General features: G+C 45.3%; 1 protein-coding gene across 1 annotated transcript in view; it reads left to right on the plus strand.

Annotated features, from left to right (window-relative positions):
* The window catches only part of SCARA5 (scavenger receptor class A, member 5 (putative)), a 197,836-nt gene that overhangs the window by 176,063 nt on the left and 10,352 nt on the right, over nucleotides 1-11,421 (plus strand). The window contains exon 7 of the mRNA XM_006864350.1: nucleotides 3,675-3,869. Within this exon, the coding sequence (XP_006864412.1) occupies nucleotides 3,675-3,869 (195 nt within the window). The remainder of the gene's footprint in view (nucleotides 1-3,674; nucleotides 3,870-11,421) is intronic.

Genomic DNA, 11,421 nt, shown 5'->3' on the forward strand with positions numbered 1-11,421 from the left:
TTGTCTCAGATGTTTTATCTTTTTTCTGGACAGGTGCCGATATGGTCATCTGCTTTTGCTTCTTGAACATGTTTAATGTTTATCTGTGGCCCTAATCATTAATTAAGTATGTACTTTGGTAATTTTTTGTGTTTTCTGATTGCCTCCAGGAAGATGTGATCAGGATGTGGTCTTCCCTTTTCACTCTTCTTATTGCTTAACTCAGAGTAACTTTTACAGGGGCTGTTTGTTTCCCTGGTTTATGGCAGCTGGTATTGGTTCTTGCCTGGGTTTTGATGTTTTATAAAGTGTTATTGCAGCTTGGCTATTTGGCAGTCATTGCTGACTCTTTTTGTGTAATGTAGGGGGACAAAGAGTCCTCCAATAGCAGAAGGGAGGCTATGTGACCACCAAACAACACCTGTTGGTTAGAAAACCAAGCCAAAATCAAAATCAAAAACAAAAGCGGAGTCCTCTGATAGCAGAAGGGAGGCTGTGCTGCCTGGTCAGGGAAGTGCCGGAAGTCCTCAGACTGTTCTTTTAAGGAGCCGGGGTAGTCGCTGCCCGCAGTGGCAAGTGAAAGTTCAAAATGCCAAAAAGCCGCTCGGGCTGGCCGGTGGAGTCCGCATCTGATGACTTCCAAAAGTTACCGCACTTCTGTTTCTCTCTGCACCCTGGTCAAACCTCCTTTCCCTGCCTGCTACATGCCTTGAGATTTCAAGCTCCATCGTTATATTTTGTTTACAGGAATTACTTCCAGTCTCCTCCTGTAGAATATGAGCTCCAGGAAGGCAGGTACTTTGTTTATGGAAGAATCTCCAGCTTCTAGAATAGGGCCAGGCACATGACGACTTTCAGTCAATATTTTTTTGTGAATGAGTGAATGAACAAATAAATGAATGAAGTGAGTTCAGACTGATCAGAGCAGAGAGGATAAGGTAGAACTCCTTAAACCTTAATCATACCCACTCCTCCTGTTACTTTGACCTGGTACCCTGAACTCTGACCTTGACATACCTGTGGGTCTACAGCACCCTCCTGCCACTTTTCTTACCTTCCACTAAGGCTGCTTCTGTAGGTTCCTGTGGCTGGGCCCACTGCATCTATGATGCAGTGCTAACAGTGAGAAGCAGGTCTGTGAGAAATCAGACTTCTAAGCCTTAGCTATCCAAGGGCCACCCATGTCCAGCTGTTGGCTTCAGGTTAATTTTTTATTGCTGCCCTCGGAAGACTTTGTGAGCCAGCCTCTGGACTCCAGCTTCTCTCCAGGGTTCCCTCTTCTCTAGAACTGCTATGTTCTCTTGATCATCCTAAAACCTTTCTAATAGTTTAGCGGGACCTTATGCTTTCAGTAAATCTGTATGGGAAGGATGACCTGATCATGCATGAAAAATGCCTAGAAAATAGCATTAAATGTTGGGAAGAGCCCCTCAAAGTAATCACCCTGTCCTATCTTAGCAACCCATATGGAGAGGTTATAGTTTCTTGTTGGCTTCCTGGTTCCTCTCTCAGAACAGGATGGGCAGTACAAACCAGACATGTTGCCAGATCTGACTTCTCTCCTTTCTCCTTCTGTGATTTCCTCCAGGGGCCTATGAACATTCTTTTTCAGGTTGCAGTCATTAAAAGGGAATTCCCTCAGCCCACCAGAAGTCCAAGGTTGCAGTACTTTCTAAGGTTTGCTGTTCTTTTCTGGCAGTCCATGTGGGGATTTTCCTGCATTGCAACTCCCACTTGTTGCAGAACCAGTGTCCTCTACCCCTGCCCTACATGTCCCAAGTGATTTCTGGCTGCAAAAAAATAAAAAAGATGGCCTTGGTATCTTCCCTAGCCTTGGAATCATTGAATGTTGGAACTGGAAGAAGCCATGCCAGTCATCACATCCAGGCATCTCAGATGTCTCAAACCACTCAAAACATTGTTCAAAGTACAGATCCCTGACTCTTGCCCCGAGACTCTGATTCAGTAGGTCTGGGAGGTCCAGAAATCTGCATATTATCACGCATTCCTAATGGATTTGATGTGTGGCCTGATTTAAAACCCACTGACTATTCCAATATATGGCCAAATAAGGAAACTCAGGTTTCCAAGGAGTGAAAATTGCCCCACCCCCCACCCCCGTGACTGGGAAGCAGGCAGGGTAGTAAAGGGCTATTAGAGGACACATCTGGAAACCCCGGCTCTGATCCCAACTCTGGCACTAACCATATGACTTATTCTGAGACTATGACTCAGTCAAATCCTGGCTCTGAGATGATCCTATGGCTTCTTTCTGCTGCTCAAGTGTTCTCCGAGTCCCCAAAGTATCCCCTTGAGAAGTCATGCGATGCTTTTTAATACAAAAATGAATCGTTATTCTTTCATCAATTCAGAAAACATTTGCTGTTCATTTACTACAGCCAGACTCTGTGTTAAAGATTTCATTTAGTGATGAATTCAACAGTTTCAGCCATTAAAGAAGGGAGTGGAAAGACACTTTCATTTGCTGTGTGCTGACTATGTGCCGGGTCTCAGGCTTGAAGCCTTAGTTAGTCTGTACAACAACCCTGTGAAGTACACATTGCCCCTACATTGTGTTGGTAGTGTTAGGTGTCATCAAGTTGGTTCTGACTCACAGCAACCTTATGTACAACAGGAGGAAAATACTGCCAGTCCTGTGCCATCCTCACAATTCTTGTTATGCTTGAGCCCATTGTTGCTGCCACTGTGCCAATCCATCTTGGGGATCTTCCACTTTATTGCTGACCTCCGCTTTTTTTTTTATCAGCACTGGACTTTGAACCACAAGGTTGACAGTTCAAAACCCACCAGCTGCTTCTTGGAAACCATATACAGGGTTGTTAAGAGTCGGAACCTATTCAACATCACTTAACAACAACAGCCACTTTTTCTTACATGATATCCTTCTCCAGAACATTATGCACCCATGTTACAGTGGAAGAAATGTCCTCAAAAGGCTAAGATACTTCCTTAAGTTGATTCATATATGAAGAAACTTCAAAACTTAAAACACAATGGAATTTTTCTACAAACTTTTTGAAGCTTTTACCTACCTATTCTGTGCCAGACACCGTTCCAAGCTCTTTACATATATCCCCATATCTCATTGATTCCATGACACACATTTTAACTTCTCTGACATCAGGAAGCATCAACAATGGATGATATTTCGCCATTGTAATGACAGAGCTTTTCCTTCCTCATGGAATATAGCACAGCGATGCACCTTCCACTCAGTGGCATCTTAGATTTGTTGAACTCCTGTCTCTCAGTAAGTGACAGAACTGGAACACACACCTAGGTCTGTCTTTGTGCTAACAGCCTGGTGGGGAAGTAGACATGAGGGATGGACTTCAGGGCTGAGGCATTCCCAGGGGCCTCACCACCTACTAAGCTGCACAGAAAGGCCACTATGCCCCCAAAGCTTTGACCATCACTGGCTTCCCTCTCCTCCTCCTTCTCTGTCTTCCTTCCTGGAAGGCATGACTACTAGTAACCAGATCTCAAAGGGTGGTCCTAAGAAGGTTAACAGAGGACACAGATGATAAACCATGAGTTATGTTGGTCTTGGCTGTGGTCCCTGCACGCTCCTCCTCTGCCTGTTCTATGGATGGAAAGGATGAAGAGAAGATGGGGGATGTCTACGGGGCTGGTGTCCCCAAAGCTGGGTAATGATGATGGGCTGTTCCCAGCAGGTAGTGTGGAGGCTGTGGCCATCAGGCTGGTGAATGGCTCGGGCCCTCACGAAGGCCGAGTGGAGGTGTACCACGACCGGCGCTGGGGCACTGTGTGCGACGATGGCTGGGACAAGAAGGACGGAGACGTGGTTTGCCGCATGCTGGGCTTCCGCAGTGTGGAGGAGGTGTACAGGACAGCTCGGTTCGGGCAAGGTAAGGCATTTAGAAGGAAAAGGTCCAGCTCAGCCCTGTGAAGAGGGCCCAAGAATCTTAAAGCTAAAAGGGACCTTCATGGCCAACTGTCCTGATCGTCTCTCCAAAGCTTGTCTGCCCTGGAGAGTGATCCTGCCATGCTGCCAAGTGGTTGCTGGCCTTCTCCTAAATACTTCCTGCAACAGGGAACTCGCTGTCCCCCAGGGCAAGCCGGCCTGTCTTCAGAAAGTTCCATTTATTAGAAAATTCTTCCTTTCCCTGAAATGAAATCTTATCTGTCTGTCAGTATCCTGCTTTGGCCCTAGTTCTGCTCCCAGTGTTTCAGAGAACATTTCTAATCCCTCTTCCACTTGATAACTCTTCAGATCTTTGTAATCAGCTCTCTTAGATCACTTTTTGTTATTACTTAGTGCTAGTCGGTTTAAGCCACAAGGTCAGCAGTTCAAGCTTACCAGTTGCTCCTTGGAAACCCTATACAGGATCGCTATGGGTCAGAACCGACTCACAGCACTAACAATAACATAGAACACTAATTGTGTGCCAGGCTCTCTTCTGAACACAGTACAAATATTAACTCATTTAATCCTTATAAATCTTTGAAGTAGATGCAGATATTATCCCCATTTTCCAAATGAGGAAACAGAGCCGCAGAAAACTTGGCTAACTTTTCCAAGGTCACACAGCTAGGAAACAGTAGAGCCTAGATCCAGATGCAAACAGACTGCTCAGGAGCCAATGGTCTTTATCACCCTGCCTCACTGTGACACTGTGAGTATTTTAGTCTCCAGAGAAATATCCCTAGTTCTTTTATATTGCCCTCATATGACAGGATTTCAAAAACTTTTTGAGCATTTTGATAGCTTTCCTTTCAACATGCTCAAACACATCTCCCTTCCTGTGGAATTTTAGTTGGGAACAAACTTTGAGGAGAAGCACAGACCCTTCTCTGGATTGGCTGCTGAACTGAACCACCCATTCCTTTCTTGTTGAGAAGGAGGATGGTTCTACCCCAGGTTCTTTGACTGTGTCATCTATCCCTCATCTTAACCCTCTATATTGTTGTCATTCATACTCCCAGACTACTCCAGAGACCTGCTGCACAGACCACCAAACTTCACTTGTAACTCATGGAAACCCCATGTGTATCAGAGACGAACTGTGCTCCATAGAATTTTCAATGGCTGAGTTTTTTAGTAGAACACCTGAGGCATTCCCAGTGCCTCTGGATGGACCTTCCAGTTAGCAGTTGAGTGCATTAACTCTTTGCACCATACAGGGACACAGACAACAGGGAGCACTTCTTGAACGTCCACCTGCATGTGCTGAACACTCACAGTGTCACAGACTTACACACACTCACAGTCACACATGCTTTCTCTTCTATCAGACTTGGAGGAGAAACCTGTGTTGACACACACCAAAGCAGTGGTCCCATGGACGCTAGCCCAATAACTTTCCATACCACATAATTTTGTGGTGTACCTTGACTGTGTATTCATGGGCACATTGCCTCTCCACTTGGGTCTCTGTTTCCTCATCTGTAGCTTGAAGAGGGTTAGTGGGCTCTCTGACGTGCTGTTCAGCCTGGTTCCTTTGAGGTTTAAGCTGTTGCTGCTCACTTATCAGGAAGACCCATGTTTAGGTAGTTGGAGGGGGTGCTGATCTTCTAACACTCAGTTGCCAGGTTCTCTCTTGTGACCTGTAGAGCAGCAGCTGGCCCAGCTGAGAGGGCTGACTGACCAGCACCATGGAACCGAGCCAAGCATGCCTACTATCTTGCTGAGGCCATGCACTATCCAGTATGCTAAGTGGCTATATGGACTTGTGGTATAATACAGGATGGAGTTGGGGTGGACCAATGAATCTTTTCTATTGAGAAATTAGAGCCAAGTCCAATACAGAACTGGCCATAGAGCCCGGCTACCTCTCATAGCCCCCTTATCTCCTCTTCTCCACAACATGCTGCCTGCAAGTCTAGTCAGATCTCCTCCCTTAGATCACAGTCTCCTGGATTTGAAGGAATGACCGGTAGAATCTGTTGAGTCAGCTGGCAGAAAACAACTGGTGACTCGGACATGGTCTGGCCTCTTTACAGAAAGGCCAGAGCACGTGGGCAGGTAAAATGGGCCCTCAGCTCTATGGAGGGCAGTAAGGGAACACTTTTCTCCCACAGAAAGCTTTGGACTGAGTTGCTTCCTGGTTTATTCAAGGAAAACAGACATTACTGTTTCCAAGAGGAAGAACAGGAGTAGTTCTCACTTTTCCATTTTTGACTCCAAGGACTTGTTTCTAGTAAATGAAAGCAAAGTCTTTGGGGGGCGATCGGGGAATGGGGACTGTTAGCTCAAAACATTGAGTAGTTTGTGTGCTGGACCAGGAATCCCATTAGCCACTTAATGGCTCCTTTCATTTCCCCTTGATTTTTGAATCACATAATATGTAGCAAGGCTCAATTCTTTTAAGTCAATGAGTGGGATTCTTAACACACTTCCACAGAGATCTCAGATACGCTCTGTTATTTCCCCACTAAAAGTCTAATAACTCATCTGTAAGAATATCAGTAAGCCCGCTCTCCCATAGCTCTCACTACTCAACTGGATTCAATAATTCATTGCAGAGGCCACACAGAACTCAGACATTCTCACAGTTATGGGGTTGATTAAGGACGTTAACAGGTTACAAGTCAGTTTTAGTCAGGACAGCGTCTCCACAGCTGTGCTCACAGGCCAGCCTCTCTCTACCTGGCCAATGTTACAAAGCTCTTTTAAGGCAGCTGCTAAGTGCCCACAGAATACACCACTCCACCATAAGCCTCAGCCTGAAGGCATTCAGCTCTAGCTCTGTAGGTCAGCAAACTGAGCCCCTTCAGAGGAACCCCACTCTAGCTCAGATCTCCTGCCCAAAGTCACTCAGCCTGACTTGCTCCCTGGATTGGGAAGTGCACGACTGGGCTCTTGATTCTGCTGCTGCTGCTCCTCAATCATTCCTCTGGTATCAAAGCTTTCTGTCCCTGGGCCAGGAGGTTCAACATGTAGGGATCTCAGCATCCAAAAGATGCGGTCCTCTCCTGGTTCTTTCCTTTTGATGGTAGTGAGGTTTCTAGCCCCTCCTGCTTCTAAGACAGCTCATTTTTATACCCACACTAGAGTTTCAAGTTTTTGCAATTGCAGTGACCTCTGTTAACATCCACTGCTGGCTCATGTCATCCTATCAGTATCTTCTCACACTTTCTCTTACTAAGACCCATCAGGAGTCATTTGGAAGTTACAGTAAAGCCTGGAGTTGTTGTTATTAAGTGCCATTGAGTCGGTTGTGACTCTGTGTAGGATTTCTGAGGAGTGACTGGTGAAATTGAACCACCGATCTTGCGATTCAAACCAACCTTACAGTCCAGTGCATAAATCTATCCCACAGCACCACACCAGGACTCTAGGCTAGAAGAGATATATTAAATAATTCACTTCACCACATGATCTCACCTAATATTCAAGACACTTACAGACAGGCAGGACAGATGTCATTAATGGGGTCGGTAAGAAACATTGTTGGTACCCCAGACACTGTCTTAGGCTTAAGTTGCTGATGGGTTATCACAGGTGCTTACCAACAAATGCTCAAGAAATCCAATCCATACTCATTTTAGAGAAAGAGAGAGAGAGAGGCCTGTTTATTCAATTTTACAAAATCGGGTGTCAGACCCCGCAGACATGAGAAGATGAGCCATATGGCCATTTGGCAAACAGTTTTATTACCCTATCTCTCAGAAAAAGGCCCTCCTCCATTTCCCCCTTTCCTGGGTACTTTGGAGTTTACAATCTTTCCCAAACTACTAGTGTCTACTAGTTCCTACTGGGAGCATTCTCATTTAAAGTTAGTTTTACCCCCTCCCCATGAACTTCCCCTACTTCCTTGATGGGTGTATTGTTATTTTAAAAGAGTCTCTGGTCAAACTAGTCTCTTCCTCTCCTCTGAGTTCCCTTTTGTCATTGCCAACCTGCTCCCCCAAGATTTCCTTAATTCTGAAGATGGATCACCTCAACAGCTATTTCTCACAGGGTCCACAGAAAGAAATGGATGTTGTCAGAAGAGAAGGGCTGGATATGGCAGAAGCTTGTCTGGTGCCCCTACTAGTAGCCCAGCCTGTGTGCCCCACTTCTCATCCTTTCCACAAGTAGTTTCTGGGCACCTACCCTGTGCCACTAAGGCTATGTTGTTTCAATGGTTGACCTCTCCCCTATGTAGGAGCCCTGGTGTGGTGCTGTAGGACAAGCACTGGACTGCTAACTGCAAGATTGGCAGTTCAAGCCCACCAGCTGTTCCTCAGAAACCCTATACAGGGGTTGCTATGAGTCAGAACAAACTTTGATGGCACTTCACAACAACAATGCAAGAGACCAGGGCACCATTCCTGGCCAGTGCATCTAAATGCAGCCAGCACCCATATGTCAGTGGAGGTTTGTATGTTGCTGGGATGCTGAACAGTTTCACTGGAGCTTTCCAACTAAGATGGACTGGTAAGAAAGACCAGGTAATCTTCCTGTGAAATCCCTGTGGATCACAATGGCCTGATCCACAACCAATCCTGGGGATGGCACAGAACCAGGCAGTGTTTCGTTCCAATGTGCATGGGGTCACCATGAGTCAGCCCAACTCCACAGCAGGCTGAATGTTGGGGGCACAGAGTGAATAGGCCCCATCCTTCATCTCAACACGTTCACTGTAGAACATGTTCAGACAAGGGCATGCTTTCAGAACAGCAGGATAAGAGCTATCATGCAATACTAGCTAGGGGGGCACTGGGAGGAAATGGCCATCTCTCCTGGCAGCAGGCAGATCTAGGATAAGGGCTGGTGAGAAACACCACCTTCCCACCCTGGGACTACCTGCTCCAACCCACCTCTCACAGTGCACTATTCCTCAGCCTTGGGCCCCCTCTACCTTTTCTTTTTCAATCCACTTCCTTCTGGGAATGCCTCCTTCCCTGCCAGCTAACACTTAAAGTCCTTCACTCCTTACCATGACCCTCTATGCTGTGCCTCCTTGCCTCTGTCCACAAGGCCTCCTCCCTAAAGCTGTTTCTCCATCAGCACCCTCTCCTCCCCCTGTTTCTTCTTTGGTTTCCCTCTGGGCTCCACCCTTTGCTTCCTTAATGCTTCGCATGCTCCAGTCCTCCAGGAGAGGCCACCTCCATGCCTGGGCTTCCAGCTTGCACCTTCCCTCTAACAAAGGGTATCCATTGGGGTCACAGACCCATCAGTCCAGTTGCCTCCTAGATAGTACCACTCAGATTACACAAAGGCACATATCAAAAGTACATACATTTGCATTTTACCTTTATGATAATTATCAAACACTTATATTTCATGAATAAGGTCCTTAGCACCATAGTTGATCTACTTTCACTAACTATGATGATTTGCTACCATTCTTAATACAGCACACATGTTTGTTTATTTCTGCAATTCGTCTAGTTCCCCTGGGAACTGGCTTAAATCATGGGACTATATATATGTATTATTTCAGAACATGCATCATCTAATAATAATTTTTAAAAAGTGCATTTTCTTTTTTTAAAAAAAGTACATACATTTCTTCTCATCAAACCCTCTTCTTAGTGAACTGCATTGTCATGGATTGAATTGTGTCCCCCAAAATATATATTGAAATCCTTATCTCTGTACCTAACCCTGAACCCTGATGTGGCACTGTAGGATAAGCACTGGACTGCTAACTGCAAGGTCAACAATTCAAACCCGCCAGTTGCTCTAGGAAACCCTATCTAGGGTCACTATGAGTTGGAATCAACTTGAGGACGCAAAACAAAAACAACATAGCTAACCCCTGGTGGTACAATATTAAGTACTTGACTGCTAACCAAAAGTTTGGCAGTTCAAACCCAGCCAGCATCTCAGTGGGAGAAAAAACTGGTGATCCATACCTATAAAGACTGCAGCCTAGGAAAGCTTATAGGCCAGTTCGACTCTGTCCACACTGGGTTACTTGCTCTAAGTGAAAAATCAAACCCATTGCATGTAATGATAATAACATACCAGTGCTTATAAACCGATTTAGAAAGTGGGTTTTCTTTGTTATGTTAATGGAGTCATATCAATGCAGGATGATATTGTTCTAAAGCTAATCACTTCTGAATTATTAAAAGAGTAAATTAGACAAAAGAGCAAGCAAGCGCAAAGGGGAAGCCACATGAAGATCATCAATGAATCTAGGAGAGCCAGGGCTATAGAAACTGAAATAAGAAGCTTCTAAAACAGGGGAGGGAAACATCATTTGATCTGGCCCTGCCAAAGCAACCACAGTTCCAGCCATCACATTGTTGTGGTTAAGTGCTGTCGAGTCAATTCCAATCCATAGCAACCCTGTATAAGGTTTCCAAGGAGCAACTGGTGAGCTTGAACCACCGATCTTACAGTTCAAGGGACTTTGCAGTCTGACACATTAGCCCACAGTGCCACACCAGGACTCCAGTCATCACATTAGGGGTGAGTTAATTAAATGTTTGACCAAAAGTCTTTCGAGTCTCTTCTGACTCATAGTGACTTTGTATAGCGTTTCCAGGAAGTGACTGGTGGGTTTGAACCACCTACCTTGTGGTTAGCAGTCCAGTGTTTATCCTATAGAGCCACACCAAGACTCCGCTGACCAAATATAGCAGGCTAATTTTGAAGTTGATAATTTTGTATGGCCCACAAATGATGTTATATATATTCAAATGGCCCTTGGCAGAAAAAAAGGTTCCCCACCCCTGCCCTTGACGGACAGAGAAAGCACTTTCTCCTATAGTCAGTGCCCTGGATTTCGACTGCTAGCCTCCTAAGCTATAAGAAAATAAATTGCAGCTCTTTAAAGACACATGTAACTTAAATAAAGATGTGTGGTATTTCTGTTACAACATCAATAGGAAAGTAAGACAGGCACTATCTCAGACGGACCTATCCAAGCCAGAGTCTGGGCATACCACCCACTTCCCATATTCCCTTATAAAGTCCATCCCCTGCCAAGGGCTGCAGATTCTGTCTCTCTGGGGTCTCTTGAATCTGTCCTCTCCCTTTCATTCTCACTGCCATCTCCTTAGAATCTTAGGTTAGGTAGAGCGGGGTTAGGTGCTCAGGCTCTGGCCTCAAACCACCTAAGTTAGAATCCCACATATTCCATTTACTAGGAATCCTGGTGTGGCAAAGTAGAATAAGCACTGGACTACTAACCACAAGGAGTCCGAGTGTGGTGCTGTGGGCTAAAGCTCTGCAAAGTCACTTTGAACCACAAGGTCAGCAGTTCAAGCTCACTAGCTGTTCCTTGGAAACCCTCTACAGGGTCACTATGGGTCAGAACTGACTTAATGGCACTTAACAATAATAACACTAACCACAAGGTTGATTATTCAAAACCCACCAGATGCTCCTTGGAATCCCTATGCACTTAACAACATCAGCAAGCTAAGAAACCTGTGTAGATTTCTTACCGTCTTTAAACTTCAATTCTCTTACTTTCTTTTGTTTTTTTGAGGTGTTGGCAGGGTCCCTTTTTTTTTTTT

Source organism: Chrysochloris asiatica, unplaced genomic scaffold (genome assembly GCF_000296735.1).
Source record: "Chrysochloris asiatica unplaced genomic scaffold, ChrAsi1.0 scaffold00064, whole genome shotgun sequence".
Classification (NCBI taxonomy): Eukaryota; Metazoa; Chordata; class Mammalia; order Afrosoricida; family Chrysochloridae; genus Chrysochloris; species Chrysochloris asiatica.